General features: G+C 46.4%; 1 protein-coding gene across 1 annotated transcript in view; it reads left to right on the top strand.

Moving 5' to 3' along the window:
* The first annotated feature begins 6,894 nt into the window (after positions 1-6,894).
* ABCC4 (ATP binding cassette subfamily C member 4) overlaps positions 6,895-17,883 on the top strand; it is a 215,960-nt gene continuing 204,971 nt past the window's right edge. The window contains 1 exon segment of the mRNA XM_032610741.1: positions 6,895-7,104. Within this exon segment, the coding sequence (XP_032466632.1) occupies positions 7,031-7,104 (74 nt within the window). The 5' untranslated portion in view covers positions 6,895-7,030.

The following is a 17,883-nucleotide window of genomic DNA, read 5'->3' as shown; positions in this document are numbered from 1 at the left end:
ACACTGCCTTCTGAAATTTAGAAAATCTCTGTTAATCTGTATAATGTAATACAGCATTTATTTAATTTAATTAATTTATTTACTTATTTTTTGGCCACGCAGCACTGCATGCCAGATCTTAGTTCCCTGACCAGGGATCAGACGAGCACACCCCTGCAGTGGAAGAGTGGAGTCTTAACCACTGGACCACCAGGGAAGTCACTACAGCATTTCTTTTTAAAAACTTTTTTTCCCTCAGGAAAAATAAGGTTTTCCTTGGTTTTTAATTACCCATAATGTGACAATACAGAAATAAACAATTATTTGGAATATTTTCACTTGGAATATTTTCTTCCAGTGTTTGTTTCACGCATTCTTGTGCAAAATTGGTATAATGGTTTCATGTCATTATATGAATATTTTCTGTTGTATTAGTTTGGTCCCCTGAAACTAAACTCTAGGACAAGAATTTGAATGCAGTAGATTATTTTGGTAGTGGTCCCAGGAAACGCTGGTAATGGAGGGGGTAAGTGAGACAAGAAAGGGAATGAAGGCAGCAAGGGTTATGTTATCAAGCATTTTCCCGGGATGGGCTACTGGAGCATAATCCTGCTGGGTAATTTTAGGAGACAGTGTGGAACACAAGCCTCATGGTTAACATCTTTGAGCAGTGAGTGAGTTGGGGTATTTATACTCCTGTCTGTTGACTGAAGGCTGCTGGGGGAGGAGAGCAGAGACATTAAATTCCCTGGTGCTCTGGGCCTGCCTTGTACTTGAGCAGAGCTGACTGTGGTGGCAGACAAAGCCCTCAGGCAGAGTTGCAGGAAGTCAGGCTGGTGTGAAATGTAAGGGGCCGGGGCTTATGGGCAGGCACTGACATCATTGACTCGTCCATGTTATTAAACCCTGGCTATAGAACAGTCTACAGCGTGGAGGAGTGCCTTCTCAAGGCACTTAATTAAACTGCAGTTAATTTCTTTTTCCATTTTCTGCTCCTCCTCACAGCAAAATTTCTCACAGGAACTGTGCGTAACCACTGTCTCCACACCTTCACACACTGTTCTCTGCTTAACACATTTTTATAGTGTTTCTATCTCTCTTTAAAATACTGCTTTTCCGAAGTCACTAAAACCCTCCACTTTGCCAAATCCAATTGTTACTCTTCAGTCTTCAACTTACTAGCCTCTCACAAGCATAGGTTCCAGCTTTTCCTGCACTTCTGTGACCACATTTTCTCCCACTTCTATCTCCTTTGGCTTCTCCCTCTCTCTCTCTTTCCCTTTGTTTCCATACATGTTAGTTCTTTAAGGAAAATTCTAAGTAAATATAGGAAAATCAGTATTTTATATAATCGGGGTTATATACACATTTAAAAAATAAAATTCGGCGATATTTTTAGCATTCTTAAAATACTTCACATTAAAAGAAGAGGGAAAATTTACTAACCATTTAGAGACACTTATAAACCATCAGGAAACCAAATCGCCTTGTGATAACATTCGCTTCTCCAGCTGTCATTCTTTAGGCAAGTTCAGTTTCACAGAAGACAACTGAGGCCAAGAGACATACAAGTTGCCAAAATTATATGTACAAACTCATTATTCCTAGCAGAGAGCCTCAGATCCTTACTTTGAAGCCTATTCAATATTACTTTACAAGCCGGTTTAAAAGCATTTAAGGCGGGGGGGGGCTTCCCTGGTGGCACAGTGGTTAAGAATCTGGCTGCCAATGCAGGAGACATGGATTCGAGCCCTGGTCTTGGAAGATCCCACATGCCACGGAGCAACTAAGCCCGTCCGTGCATCACAACTACTGAGCCAGCGTTCTAGAGCCTGTGAGCCACAACTACTGAGCCCATGTGCCAACAACAAATGAAGCCTGCGCGCCTAGAGCCTGTGTTCCACAACAAGAGAAGCCACTGCGGTGAGAAGCCCGCGCACCGCAATGAAGAGTAGCCCCCACTTGTCACAGCTAGAGAAAGCCCATGCACAGTAATGAAGAGCTAACGCAGCCACAAAAAAAAAAAAAAAAAGGCATTTAAAAGTAAAGTAGTATTAAAAAAAAGGAAGAGAAGAAATAAAAATGTAGAAAAAATAGACGTGAATTTTTTAAAGTTTAAACTTTTTGTTTTTTTGTTATTATTCAATATATATACATAAATCAGTAAACCCCTATACCTATGTTTCATTAGGCCCAAGAGTATTCCACCAAATGACACAATACCACATGCTGGTAATTGTAAGGTCGGATCTTAACAAACGCACCACGAAACAGAGGAAAGCTTCAAGTGAGCTTTATTAGGGAGCGCTCCCGGGTGAGGTCCACTGGTCTGAGAGAAAGGGAGCCAGAGAAGTCGCACCCGGGCGAGGGTTGGGCAAGATTTTATAGGGGAAGAAGGGAAAGGGGTGTGGTGAATCTGGGAGGGTGCAGGGTATTCCTTATTTGGTGGTCTTTTCGGGTATCCTGGGGGACCGTTAGTCCCGCCCCTCGAAAGGCGGGAAGGCTGGACTGGGTTCAAAGTCCCCAGGTCAGTTCCTGGAACTGGGTGGTCCGGAATGTCTCCAGGGCAGTTTCTGGAACTGGGTGGTCCGGAGAATTTCGGTGTGATGCAACCTGTGAATCTGATTGTGTTCCCCTGCCTCGGGCCAGTTGGCCTTACAGTAATGATACTAAATAATAACATTTGTCATTATGTTCTGCCCACTCTGAGAATGGAGGGCCATCAGCAATACATTTTAGAAAAATGCCTATCAAAAAAGTCAACATTTTTTGTTTTAATATTGAAACATAATGGAATTTATTTCCATTATTTCCATTACAATAAAAGCCTTCACTCAAAGGTGTGTCTCTGAGGACGGAAATTGCTAAATTGTAAGCTCTGTGAGGGTATGAAACTTACATTTCATTTAGATGCAATTTGCTACTTCTATACCTACAGCTTCCCTGAGAGTTCATATCTAAAAGGAATGAAGGGGGGGACTTCCCTAGGACTCTGAGCTCCCAACGCATGGGGCCTGGGTTCAATCCCTGGTCAGGGAACTAGATCCCACATGCATGCCGCAACAAAGATCCTGTTGCTGCAACTAAGACCCGGCACAGCCAAAATAAATACCTAAATATTAAAAATATATATAAATAAAAGAAATGAAGGGAAGTCTTTTCAGAAAACCAAAAAGAAATTCTAAAGTTTTTAATGTACAAGAAGAGTGCTTCAGCTTTTTAACCCCTGAATGTTACATATCTATGAGTATCTAAAAGAGATTAAACAATATGCAAATACAAGTTAATTTTATAAATCTCTTTCTTACCTCAAATTCTATTTCTCTGAGTTTAATATATAATAAAATCTTTTTTAATGAAGAAAAAAATGGACCCGATGATGGTAATTTGCAAGGGATGGAAAGGAGGTGATTATGATAACTTTGGTAGTGTTTATACATTATTTCTAAAAATTGACAGGAGAAAAGCTAAGTCTACCCTTCTAATTTTCTTGAGTTGAAGAAAGCTGTATCTCTATCAGATGCTATATAAGACTGAAATTCTCTAAGGGCTCAATGGGGATATTTTATTAATACAGAATCGAATCTATAACTTAAAAAAAAAATCTATTTCCACTATTATAACATTTCACCTTTTGCATAAATAGCCTTCATCCGTGTCTTACCAGTGTTTCATAGATTTTTTTTTCCCTTTTCTTTCCTCCTTCCTACCTTCCTTCCCTTCTTTCTCTTTTTTTTTTTGAGGGGCAAGTACAGAGATTTCTCATATCTGCCCTGTCCCCGCACTCCATAGCCTCCCCACTACCAACATTCCTCCACCAGAGTGATACATTTGCTACAATTGATAAATCCACATTTACACATCCTAGTCACCCAAAGTCCATGAAATGCCCACGGTCGCGAGACCCCTCCACAAGACCACCAGAGACGAGAGTCAAAGCCAAACGGCAAGGGTCATTTATTGCAGGTTCGAACCTGGACCTCCGCGCACTCCTTGCCGGTGACGCTAAGAGGTCGCGATGGAGTTTAGTACAGCTCTTTTATAGACAGGTACAAACAAGCTCGGGACCTTCTGCGGGGCTTTCCAGGGGTGGGGAGTACTGACTGGCTAACTTTTAAACAAAGACACTAGTCACCGTCTGATTGGTTGGATGGTTGCAAAAGGGGGTTCAGCAAGCATAGTTACAGAAGCGAGAGCGGCTGGTTAAGTTTCGGTTTCCTGAGGCTTTGTTTCTCAATTAGGAATACTTAAGATGGGGCCATAGTTACAAACAGTACAAACAGGAAGATCGATGCAATCCTAGCAGCGCTACGGCCTAACGGCAGGGCATCAATTCAGTCCTATTTCTACCAAAGTAGAACATAGCCCTTCATCCATAGTTTACATTAGGGTTCACTCTTGGTGTTGTGCATTCTATGGTTTTGGAAAAATATATAATGACATTTCCATCATTATGGTATCATACAGAGTATTTCCATTGTCCAAAGATCCTCTGTGCTCCACCAGTTCATCCCTCACTCCCACCTCCACCCTCTGGCAGCCACTGATCTTTTTATTGACTGCATAGTTTTGCGTTTTGTCATATAGTTAGCATTATATACTATGCAGCCTTTTCAGGCTGGCTTCTTTCACTTAGTAGTAAGCATTAAGCTTCCTCCATGTCGTTTCATGGTTTGGTAGCTCATTTCTTTTTTGTGCTGAATAATATTCCATTGTCTGGATGGGTCAGTTTATCCATTCACCTACTGAAGGATGTCTTGGTTACTTCCAAATTTTGGCAGTTATGAATAAAGCTGCTATAGGCATTTCACAGATTCAAAAAAATTCCTTTCCCTTCCTTCAAAATTGAACATAAAATCAACCAGCTTACTTCCAATATGCATCCAAACCAGACTGAAGAGGTGCCTCCTTTGGTCTACTTCATACTCTCTCCATATTTGCATTAATTGCTTTATTGAATTAGCATACTGTTTTCTCCATCTTCCATGTATTTATTTTAAACAATGCAGGAAAATGCAATAAAACACCCAAATGGATCGACAATTGCCATTACAATACAGAGATGGTTGTTTCATGGAAACTGAAAAAATTGACTCATGGGCAGAGATGGTTGGTTCATGCTCAGAAACTGCAAACTCCCAGATGGTTTTGGGAAGACATTTTTATAGGCAAATTTGGGGTGAGGGCTGCAGGGTGTGTGAATTTCTTCAGATTGGTTGCTGTGAGGTAACAGGGCATTCCAGGAGTCCTGTGCTCAGCCTGAAGTTACCATCCTCCACCTGGGCGGGGGCTTTATTTCCAGCAGAAGAACTCAAAGATATTTTTATGTATATTCCTTGAGGAGGAACCAGGATCCTGCTTTAATCACTGCACTATAGTTTCTTGATTGTTCCTCCTTTGTTTCTGCAGTCTCTTACTTCCACGATTAGCAACTATTTGAATCTGCTCTTTGCAACAGGGAGGTCTAGGAGGCTGAAGTATTTATCCTGCAAATAAGAAAGGAGGGGACAAAGACAGGCTTTAGCGCCCAGAAGGACCCCACAGGGTTGTGTTTAGTTACAGATTCATTCATCTTGCATAACTGACACTAAAAGCCGTTGTTATTTTTTAAATTGAAGTATAGTTGATTTACAACGTTGTGTTAAAAGCCATTATTAATAACACCATTTTAGCCAAGGTACAGGGGAAATTATCAAAGTGATCTTGTTATAAGCACCAAGAACTTTGATCTTCCCTCATTTAGGGTAGAAGGGATGAGAAACTGCTGAGCTGGTAAGATGGCCACACAAATAACTAAACACTTATGAGTGGGAGCCCAAGATTTTGTTCATTCAGTCCTGCAGTCATTCATTCACTCAAGGTGCATTCTAGGTACTTTCCACACACACTGTCCATCCACCAGACCATGCTGGACTCTCTCTTGAGTCCAAATCAGAATTCATCATTTATTGATTTTAAGACCTTGGTCAAGTTCTGTCCTTAAGCCTCATCTTTTTCATCTGAGCATGTGAAATAGGGATAATAATGCCTTCTTAAATAGGGCATTGTTAAGAGTTAAAAGTGAGATCCGGCCCCCAGAAATTTGAAAAACCGTGTTTTGTAAACATATGTCACTGTTCTTCCACTAGGATCTGAGCACATGACGAAAGAAATCATAAGGCAGTCTCTCTCTCCCCATATTCCCCTTTCCTCATCTAAGAAGGCAGCAAAAAGCTCACAGAGGTCCCTCGCACAGTGCAGCAATGTGAGATGCTAAAAGCCTGTCCCCAGTGGCAACATGCAGTCATCTTCCAAAATCATTTGAGTTCTAACCCTGTTACTTTTCTCTAGCTCTTGCAGCTCTACGAACATAATCTGTGCTAAACCCTGCTGTTGTCCGTGGTCAAATGCTCGGCCGCAGGTAGGAGACCTTCCCCCAGGACTCCAGTTTGGTCAGGATGAGGGCAGGGGGCCCAGAGGGCAGACTGCTAACGCCTTCTGCCCGCTTTCTCCCGGCGTTTGGAAAGCGGCTGCCGAGGGGGGCGTTTCTGAGCAGCAGGGGCGGGCAGATATAGCGCCTCCCCTCTCCACCTTCTGGGTGGGTGCCTGGGCTGGCAGCAAGAACTACGGCAGAGTTTGCAGCCAGGTGTCAGCACGTGGCCGCCTAGGCGCGGAGCCCGGTGTTCCCTGCGCTCGGCCTACCCGCCTCTATCCAAAGGCGCCGGCGGCCTTGCCTCACACCTTCGCCAGGCTCCCTACTGCGTCCGCGCGGCCAACCTTTTGTGCCGCCGCCCCCGCACGCGGCCTGTAGCTCTAGGCTCCCAGGGATCCGGCATCAGGGCATTGCCGGCTTCCTCCAGGCGGCCCCGGGAGGCGGCGCGGCCTGGGAGGCGGGGACCCGGAGGGCCACAAGCGCTCCGCTCCCGGAAGCGAGTGGTTCTCTGGCTCCCGGAGCGCGGATCCGCGCGGCAGCCTGAGGTCCAGCATCCCAGCCGACGCCTCCAGGAGCAGCGGGAGCGGCGCCCACGCCGGAGCAGCGCCACCCCGGCCAGCGCCCGTCCTGGCCCGCAAGATGCTGCCGGTGTACCCGGAGGTGAAGCCCAACCCCCTTCAGGACGCGAACCTCTGCTCCCGCGTGTTGTTCTGGTGAGCGCCCCGCCTGAGCCGTGACACCCCTTGCCGCCGCGGGCCGGCGCCTGGCGCCTTTCAGGGGCAGAGGGCTGCGGCGAGCAAGCGCTTTCCGCCGGCGCCCAGGCCGCTGGGCTTCTTGCTGCTGGCGGGGCCGCCCCGCCACTAGCCGCCTGGTACCCGCCTGCGCGCGGCGGCGGAGGACAGGGCCGGCGATTGGGACCTGGCGGCGGCGGCACCTGGTGTCCCTGCCTTTCTGCTCGCCGCCGCGCCGGCTTCCAGTTCCCGGGAGCGGCGGGAGCAGGAGGCGGGGAGGCTGAGACCCTAGGCTGCCCGCTGGGAACTGGCCGCCAGCGGGAGGAGGGACTGCACCCTCCCCAGCCCCCGACTCCACCTCTGAACTGCGCCCTTGTTTCTTTTTTTCATAAGCAAGCAGCTTATGAACAGCTTCCTTTATGTGACTAGTGCCCTGGACCAGTCGCCGTCTTCCAATAATGTCCCCACCTTTCACCATATTCCTTATGTCTTATATGACAGCAGCGTTCCAACTCCTCCGGGCTCCCTCTGTGTCTGTGACCCTGTCTCCCTCCCTCCCTCTCTCCGTGTGCGTCTCTCAGTGTCCTGGTACGTAGTTAAGGCAAATTTCTAGTGGATTAAAAAACACTCTTAATTTGTATTTAATGAACGGGGACGCTATTGGAGAACACGTTTTGCTTTTGCCTGGGACTCACAGCCACGACTGGAGTGTGTATTTGACCAGCCCTTTCCCTATTGGGAATCTTTCCACTTTCACCTTTGAGGACCACTCTGGGGGTGGGGTCTTACCCAGGTCTCTAGCCTTCAGAGAAGTGTTCTGTGGTCTTGGTGCAGGTGGTCTGCCCAGGAGTCCCATGGTCTTGAAACCACTGAAGAGTCCTTGAGTTGAGAGGAAACACCAATGAAAAATGCTTCAGAGAGAAGCTCTTAACTGAAGTTTTCCATCTAGTAGCTGGCACTACTAACGTCAACCTTTGGGCTTTAGTCACACTTGCTTGATTGTTAGATCTTTTGTTTCAGGACCCTAACCCATTCATCTTTCCCATATATTCTATTTCCTGTTTTTAATGGGACATCCTAGAGGATCCCCCGGGGGTGGGAGCTCCTATGTTTGTTTTGATGTCGGTGTTTTCAGTTTGTGTAGCTACGTCTCTTGGCCATTTGGTGGCCTTTCAGGATCAAGAGGATCCTAGAAGAAGAAACATGGGTGTGGTTACAGTAACTTCAGGCAGGGCAAGGAACTCTCCAAAGCCCATTCTGTTGGTGGACTTTGAAAATGTATGCGAATGGAAATGGGAAGGTGAGGACTTCTCATTGATTTTGGTAGGCACCCATTTCCAGTTTTCCTGCTGGAGGGCAAGGACCTATTATCTCTCTTATTTTACAGCTGAAGGCACCAAAGCAGAGAGTTTGAATAAGTTGTCTACCATCACACAGCTAGTAAGTGGTGGAGAGGGGCCGTTAACCAGGCAGTCTGGCTTCTGAGCCTGTGTTCCCTGTGTATGTAACTGCAGTTCTGAGCTGCTTCTGTTTGTATACTCGTTGGTAAACACACAGAGAAGGCGATTGCAAACACATCTTTGTTCTCGTCGGCAGGAGTTTCTCAAGGGAAGTTCTTAGCAGCTGTTGGAGGTCATGGTATGTGATACATCTCTATAACCAAGCTAAAGGGTGGCTGTTCTCAAAGTATGGTTCTCAGCATCCTCATCACCTGGGCATTTGTTAGAAATGCAAATTCCCCTGCACTCATTCTAGGCCAGTTCTGTAAAACTAGAAACTCTTGGGATGGGGTTTAAAACAAGCACACCAGGTGATTCTTATATTTAAACATCTTTATTGGAGTATAATTGCTTTACAATGGTGTGTTAGTTTCTGCTTTATAACAAAGTGAATCAGTTATACATATACATATGTTCCCATATCTCTTCCCTCTTGCGTAAGCACTCCAGGTGATTCTGATGGAACGTTGGTGCTGGCTACAGCTTTAAGTCACTTCTCCTGCTGGCACTGTTACTTCAGTATTAACTTTTAAAAAGGGGTCCAGGACTTCCCTGGCGGTCCAGTGGTTAAGACCCCACTTTTCCACTGCAAGGGGCACGGGTATGATCCCTGGTCCAGGAACTAAGATCCCGTATGCCACGCGGCCAAAATAAGAAAGAAGGGGGGCGGGGTCCAGACTTTGCGAAGTTAGTTGTTGACCATGATTGCCATCCTGTATTCAAAGTCTGAGGTACCTTAGTGATTTCCTTGTGTCCCCAACTTGGCTGTCACGGGAAAGCTGAAATGAGCCCAGCCAGGAAGTTCCGCCCAGAGAGAAGGCTCACCTTGTAGAGGAAAGTCAAGTTTTCATCTTCTCATTGGGTATGTGCTTCTTAAATTTCATATGGGGTTTAGTGTTTCCACAGCACGGGCTACGCACATAGGATCTAAGGAGTCATACACTATGGCTATTGATAATTTTTGTGGATTTTAGGAAAGAATATATATTTTTCTATTTCTGTAAGAAATTTAAAACTATAGAGCAAGACGAAAAGAATAAGGGTGTGTTTCTGTTAGCCAAGCACACTTGCTGATATTTGGTCGTTTCTTAGTCTTTCCCCTAGAAATCTTTATGCACACCTCGTGCCCACATTTGTCTTTTCTATAAAAGGAAATCGTTTTGAATCCTGAACCCTTCTTAATTTTCTATGGTTAACATTTACTTACGGCATTAAATAAGCATGGTATTAAAACATGGTATTTAATCGCAGTTTAAGCAGTCTTTCCCTTTTGTCCAGCACAGTTATATTGCTAATTATGATGTGATGTGTATCCACGACCTTGTATTTTGGTGCATCTTTCCTTTTTCTATATTCTCAGAAGTGAAATAACCAGTGAAAGGCTACATTGTTTTCCATCAGGTTTGGGCCAATTTGCCCTCTTAATAGCTGTTTGTGAGCTCATTTCATTGTCAGCTTTGAGTACATGAATTACATTTTTCTAGGTCTAACGTTAAAAATAATATCAAACTCGTTTTTTGTTTGTTTTGTTTTTTTTTGGCTGCGCCACGAGGCATGGGGGATTTTAGTTCCCGGACCAGCGATGGAACCCGGGCCCCCTGCATTGGAAGCGTGGAGTGTTAACCACTGGACCGCCAGGGAAGTCCCCCAATATCAAACAGTTTTAATTTGAATTTATTTGATTTGCAGAAATGGAACCTTTTTTTGGTGTCTATTGACCATTTATTTGTATTTTTTTGAATTGTGTATTAATAGATTTTTTCCTATGAGGTATTTATATTTTTGAAATAACTTGTAATAGTGCTTATAATTTTCCAGATTTTCATTTCTCTTAATTTAGCTTAGAGGTTTTAAATTATATATCGTTAAGTATATCAAGCTTTTCTTTTTGGTTTCTCCTGTAGCTTTTGTAATACCTTTTCTAAATCCCAGCATCATCTAAATCTCTGTAAGCATTTTACGTTACTTCTTGTTTCATTTCTAACAATAAAGCCAGCTAGAATTTCTCTTAGTGTTAGATATAAGATAGGCCCCATTTTTTCTGAAACAGCCCATCTTCCTATCATGGTTTATTGAATAATTCTTGCTCATCCCCATTATTGGAAATAAGTGGCATAAATTATGAACCGTGTCCAGTCTGCTGAGACTCTTCCTGGTCATGTTCCCGCTGTCCTGCACAGCAGGCCTCTGGGGTGTGCTCTGTACTTCTCTCCCACCCTCGTCCCAGGGGCCAGCAGTTTGGGGGTTAGTGGGGGAACTGTCTCCAGAGATGAGGGTTGAGTAGGGTCTTTGGCCAGATGCACTTGGCCCATCAGGGAGTGGTTAAATTGTAGCTCCCCCGACGCTGACCACGTCTCAGCTGGTGAACTGTCACCTTGCAAAGGGAGTGCTGTGGTGGAAACTGCCCCTGGTGTCCAGACAGACTCTGGAGACTTGTCAGAGAAGCTGATGGCATGATGGGGGATGTGAACTGGCTGGCTGAGTGCTGAGATGTTTAGGGAGGTTGGTCCTGTCAGGCCCTCAGTAAATACTGATCATGAATGCACAGAAATGTATAATTCCAAACTAGGGTTCTTTGCACCATTTTCTCCAAATGCTGTAGATGCAGGCTGGGTGAGCTTCCCAGGGCTCTTTCTCCGACTTTGGTTTGTTCCCCTTTCTTAGGTGTCTAGTTTGATTAGTTCTGGCAATTTTATACAATAACTGCAGTACCGTGGAAGATGAAGAACACCCTAAAGGTGTATTAAAATTTACTGCCAAGTCCTTCCAGTGGAATGCACAGTGTAACAAATTTAAGTTTCCTTCCTATAGTATGTTCTTGATTTTGGGGGTCTCTATAGTCCTCATCTGCTCTGCCTGAGAGGTATCAACTAGTGTCCGTTCAGATGTGTCACGTGAATAATTTGCCTTTCTGAGTTTTCCAGAGGTCCCCCAATGTGTTGACTCCCTTCCCTTTGTTGATCTGAAACAGACTGTCAGATATTTCTCCAACAAATATGGGTTTATTTGGGATTAGCAGAGAGTTGCAATTCAGGGTCTGCAGCCGTGGCGAGCCATGTGTACGTCTCCAAAGGGCAGGGGAAGGAGAACTCTTAGAGAGGGGAAAAGAGAGTTGCGAGGGCTGTTGTCGTAAGCAGAGTCCATGGCTTTTCTTTCTCCTTTTTTAAGAATAAATTTATTTCTTTTGGCTGCGTTGGGTCTTTGTTGCTGTGCGCGGGCTTTCTCTAGTTGCGGCGAGCGGGGGCTACTCTTCATTGCGGCGTGCGGGCTTCTCATTGCGGTGGCTTCCCTTGTTGCGGAGCATGGGCTCTCGGCACGTGGGCTTCAGTGGTTGCAGCACGTGAGCTCAGTTGTGGCTCGTGGGCTCTAGAGCACAGGTTCAGTAGTTGTGGCACACGGGCTTAGTTGCTCCGCGGCATGTGGGATCTTCCTGGACCAGGGCTCGAACCTGTGTCTCCTGTGTTGGCAGGCGGATTCTTAACCACTGTGCCACCAGGAAGCCCCATGGCTTTTCATTGGCTGAGTCCTTGGCAGGAAAGAAGAGGAGTCTGTCTGCTTGCCTTTGGGCTCTGATATTTTTGCAGGCGTGAGAGCTCCCCCTCCTGGTCTCCCAACTATTTAATTGAGGTTTCTGTTTGTTAATTTTTTTACCCTTCCCTGTCTGTCTCACAGGCTATGTCTGCTATGTGGGGTGTGGAACACCTTCATCCTAAATCTTGCCTGTAACTTTTTGATGGATCCAGGGAACCCTGTCCCTCTTACCATGAGGCTGTTTCCATGTTTCCTCTTTGTGTGAGATAAGCCCTTGTAAGAGTTTTCTGTGTTTCTGTGTCCACCATGGATAAAATGAAGGTGAATACCTGTAATGCAGTGGGAAGGTCTGGACTTAGGTTTGGATGGACTCAGGTCTTATCTTCGGCCCTGCAGTTCTATGTAGGTACATGCAAGTGAATCTCAGCCTCCCCTGGCTTAAAATTGGGAGGCTGGAGATGATCCTAATGCAACTGACCCAGTCCAGAGTTATGGCCTCGGCTTGTTGGGGCCAGGGGATGCCTGAAGACAGGAAGGTAACTTTTAGGTCCGTTCAAAGATTATTCCTTTTAAGATCTCTTTATGTTAGGTAAATACCTAGGGATAACTGAAAATGGCAGGGGGTAAACTGAATACTTCCTTCAGATGTTAACTCATGTTTTCCCATTTTCAGCAGTATTTTCTGATGTGCTGTTAAAAATGCAGATGCAGAGCTGTTTCCCTCCCTGCCTCAAGGTATTCAGATTCTGGTAGGTGTGGAAGGGACCTGCGTTTTAAGTTTATTCACAGCACTTACATGCAATTAGTCCTCAGAGATGGAACCATTTAGATAACAATACACATAACCACTAACACCTATTGAATGCTTCCTCTGGGCTCAGAATCTTACTCATTGTTTTTACTTTGTTCAAAATTTTATTTATTTATTTTTGGCTGCTTTGGGTATTGTCGCTGCCCGCTGGCTTTCTCTAGTTGCGGCGAGCGGGGGCTTCTCTTCCTTTGTGTGGGCTTCTCATTGTGGTGGCTTCTCTTATTGCAGAGCCCGGGCTCTAGGCACATGAGCTTCAGTAGCTGTGGCACAGGCTCATTCGTTGTGGCGCACGGGCTTAGTTGCACCGTGGCACGTGGCATCTTCCCGGACCAGGGATCGAACCTGCGTCTCCTGCGTTGGCAGGTGGAGTCTTAACCACTGCGCCACCAGGGCAGTCCCTGTTTTTAATGTCTCATTTAACCCTCAGACATTCCTATGAGTCAGTGAGGCAGGCATCCTATGAATGAGGAAATCCAGGTCCAGAGAGGAGCCTCATAGCTGGGAGGTCTGAAGGCCCCAGCTGGGACTCCTCAGCACACCCAGGAGGCTGGCAGTACTCACTGTCCTGTCTGTCTGCCTGGCTTTAGCTCCCACAGGTTGGGTGAATAATAAATGAATATGCTGACAGTTAAAACTCATGTTAGTGACTGTATATGCTCTTTACATAGGCATGCATCTGGAGCATGTTTTCCTACGTTCTGTTTGTTATGCTGCTGCCCGAATTGCTGAGTGGGTTGTTGGCATCCTTATTCCTCCAGTTCTGAAGGCATCAACCTGTCAGTTCCCCTCGACTTCTTCAGCCTCACCTGCTGACGTCAGATCCTGTTGATTCAACTTTAGACATGCCTTTGGAGTCATTCATTCATTCAGCAACTGTTTCCTGAGTGTGGATGTGTGGAATTCACAGGAAAGGGGACCACAAAGATGCCACCCTCCTGGAACTTGTGTCCCTCCCCGCCCCTGTTCCGTCCTCACCTAACAGTCTTGGCTTCACGTCTTCCCAACGGGTCTTCCTGCTACCATCCTTTCCCCTAAAACAAATCCATGCCGTCCCCCTGCTTAGAAATCTCTCCTTCCTCCTGCTCTCAAGAGTAATTCTTTAGCATGGCCTTCAAGGATCCTTCAGAATCTCCTTTCTGAGCCTCATCTTTCATCATTTCTTACACAGCTGGACTTGTGTGATGAGTTGAGGCCGATCTTATAGCTATCCTGCCTTTGCAGGGCCATCAGAGCCAGGCCTGGGGTCCTGCCTGGTGAAAGGCAGCTGCCGCTGAGTGAGCCATTGTGTTACCGGGGCTGTGGGTATAGATGCGGGATAGCAGGCCGATGCCCATGTTGTTTTCCCAGCACCATTGCCAGAGGCTCATTTATACAACACTGAGTCCTCATCCAGGTCGGGTACAGTGGAGCAGTGCCCTATCTGAAGCCAGATTGCCTGGGTACAGATCTGACCTCTGCAACTTACCTGACCATCATACACACCTCACAGGGTTGTGGAGAGCATTAAATGAACCAAACACTGGTGAAACATTTAGTGTCTGGCAGATAGCAAGCAGTAAATAAATATTAAAAGATAGCCATGCCACCTTCTTGTTAGCAGTTGTAAGCTAACGTTTTCGTTTGTAAATGGACACGGTCTATTTCCCAGATGGGTGTGTGCTGCAGGAGGGTATGAAGAAGGTGTGTACTGATTGATGCAGGGTTTTGAGGAGCGGTTGGACAGAGAAGAAGGGGACTCATCCCAGTCAGGAGACGGGCACACGCAGGACACAGAATTCTGCAGAAGGTAGTATGTCCTGAGAATAGAAAGAAGTGTGTGGATGCCCCTCTCTCCCGTCTGGTGGTGTTTGCGGTTCTTCAAGGTCACACCCCTCCCCTATTTCATCCCTGCTGGCTTGCAGACTTCTTTGATCCTTTCCCCTCGTCCTGTACTCCTGACGGATGTCAGTAGCCCGTCTGTGGTTTCTGACGTCGCTCCTCATTCCATTTCCTTGGTTTCATGGCCACTTCTGTGCTGATCTCTTCATGTGGCTAGTCCCCACCTGGTCTTTTCCCGAAACCAGCTCCTGTCTGCCCTCCTTCCAGTGTTATGAGATCAGAGGGTTGGAAGGGAGAGAGCTTCTAGTCCATACTGGATACAGGAACCTCTTCCAGACATTGTGCAATGGAGAAGTTTACTGCTCTTATGTCTTCATATTAAAATGACAGAGTGTGGTCTATTGAGCCAGTTTTCTTTCTGACCAATTGATACCCATCTGTGTCTCCTTTTATGTTTTTGGTCAACACAGGAATTTGACTCCCCATCTTCATATGGGGGCCTTCTGGTATTCAGAGATGGGCTTTACGGACCCATTAAATCTTTAAAGAGAACTGTCTCCAGTTTCCATGCTGCCTTTTTCAAAAAAATTAATTCATTTATTTTTGGCTGCGATGGGTCTACGTTGCTGCGCGCAGGCTTCTCTAGTTGTGGCGAGTGGGGTCTACTCTTCCATTGCGCTGCGCGGGCTTCTCATTGTGGTGGCTTCTCTTGTTGCGGAGCACGGGCTCTAGGCGCGTGGGCTTCAGTAGTTGTGGCACACGGGCTTCAGTAGTTGTGGCTCATGGGCTCCAGAGCATAGGCTCAGTAGTTTTGGCGCATGGACTTAGTTGATCCGCGGCATGTGGGATCTTCCCGGACCAGGGCTCGAACCCATGTCTCCTGCATTGGCAGGCGGATTCTTAACCACTGTGCCACCAGGGAAGCCCCCATGCTGCCTATTTTTTTTTTTTTTTTGTGGTACGCGGGCCTCTCACTGTTGTGGCCTCTTCCGTTGCGGAGCACAGGCTCCGGATGCGCAGGCTTAGCGGCCATGGCTCACGGGCCCAGCCGCTCTGCGGCATGTGGGATCCTCCCGGACCGGGGCACGAACCCGTGTCCCCTGCATCGGCAGGCGGACTCTCAACCACTGCGCCACCAGGGAAGCCCTCTATGCTGCCTTTTTAAGTGGCAAGGTTTTCAGGCCCTCTACCATCTGGTTGAACTGAATGCTCTTTAGTAAGGTTTCTTTTAAAAATTTATTTATTTATCTATCTTTGGCTGCACTGGGTCTTCGTTGCTGTGCGTGGGCTTTCTCTGGTTGCGGCGAGCGGGGGGCTGCTCTTTGTTGTGGTGCGCAGGCTTCTCATTGTGGTGGCGTCTCTTGTTGTGGAGCATGGGCTCTAGGTGTGCGGGCTTCACTAGTTGTGGCACGTGGGCTCAGTAGTTGTGACTCATGGGCTCCAGAGCGCAGGCTCAGTAGTTGTGGAACACGGGCTTAGTTGCTCCACCGCATGTGGGATCTTCCCAGACCAGGGCTCGAACCCGTGCCCCCTGCATTGGCAGACGGATTCTTAACCACTGCGCTACCAGGGAAGCCCCTGAATGCTCTTTAGTATCAACATCTTTATTCTCATGTGCCATCTGGAACTGGACAGGTTTGATCTGATCAGAGGTAGTGTTTTAATTAATTACTTAGACAATTTAACAAATAATTTGCGTGCTTGATGTGTTCCAGGTTATGTTCTAGACCACGTGTTGGCAAACTATGACCCACAGGTCAAATCCAGCCTACTGTCTGCTTTTGTAAATGAAGTTTTATTGAAACACAGCTATGCTCATTCATGAGCATGAATGTTGCAACAGATGCGAAGTTGCAACAGAGACTGTGACCTGCAAAGCCTAAAATGTTTATGATCTAGCTCTTTACAGAAAATGTTTGCTGCCCTGTTCTAGATGTTTGGGCTATAGTAGTGAGTAAAAGAGGTAACAGTCCCTGCCTTCATGTAACTTAAGCTCGAGAAAAGGTGAATAAGTAACCTATAGTATGTTAGATGGTTATGAGTGCTGAGAAGAGAGAATAATAAGACGGGGAAAGGAATCAGGAGTGTGTGTGGGGAAGGGAGGTGACAGTTTTAGGGGGGCCAGCGGGAGCTTCACAGAGAAGACAACACTCCAGAGAGATGACCTGGAGGAGGTGATGGAGTGAGCTGTGCACATTCAGGGGGAAGGACAAGTGTAAGACAAGAGATGATGGGGACTCTGTTGGCCATTGGAGGACTTGGGCTTCACTCTGCGTGGATGGAGTCTACTGAAAAGTTTTGAGAAGAGGTGTGACATGATTTGCTCAGGATTTAGTAAGATCACTTCTGGCAGCTGTACTGGAAGTCGACTAAAGAAAGTTATGGGCAGAAATGGGGACACTGGCAGGAGATTTCCCAGTAGTTCAGGCCAGAGATGATAGTGGCTTTGACCAGGATGGAAGGAGTGGCAGTGGTGAGTAGCTGGGTTCAGGGAAGAGCTTATTTAAAGGTGGAGCTGTGGGAGAGGGGGTTGGCTTTGATGGTGGAACTTGAGAGGAAGTGACTTCAAAGGTTATCTCTGGATTTGGCCTGAGCACCTGCAAGGATGTAGCCACCATTAAATGAAATGCTGAAGCCTGTAAGGGGAATGAGTTGGAGAAGACCAGGAGTTTGGTCTTGACCGAGTTAAGTTTGAGATGCCTGGTACACCTGGGGGAGGTTGAGCAGGTCATGAGTCAAGGGCTCAGAGAAGTCTGAGCTGGAGATAAGATTTGGGCGTCATCAGCAACGCATGCAGTTGAGATGTATTGGACCCGTGGTCAACTGACTTCACAGTGCATCCCCATACAAACTTCTATTTTCTCTGGTTTTAAGTTCATTTATTTTGTTGATATCAGAGTTCAACGTCTCATTGTTGCCTGTAGAAAATGCTTTGAAAACTTTTGTTGTCTTTACTTGAGAAAGGACGGGTCCTGGGACTGTCCTCCAGGTTATGGCCAATCTGCTAATGAACACCGTGGGCAGTGGGTGAACTTGACACAGGTATCAGGAGAGGTCGGGGGTTCAGAGGTCTCTTATCTACTGGGTAGTTGTTCTGAAACC

This window comes from Phocoena sinus, chromosome 18 (assembly GCF_008692025.1).
Source record: "Phocoena sinus isolate mPhoSin1 chromosome 18, mPhoSin1.pri, whole genome shotgun sequence".
Taxonomy (NCBI): Eukaryota; Metazoa; Chordata; class Mammalia; order Artiodactyla; family Phocoenidae; genus Phocoena; species Phocoena sinus.
Note: the sequence above shows the minus strand (reverse complement) of the source record. Positions and strands in the feature narration are given on the sequence as shown.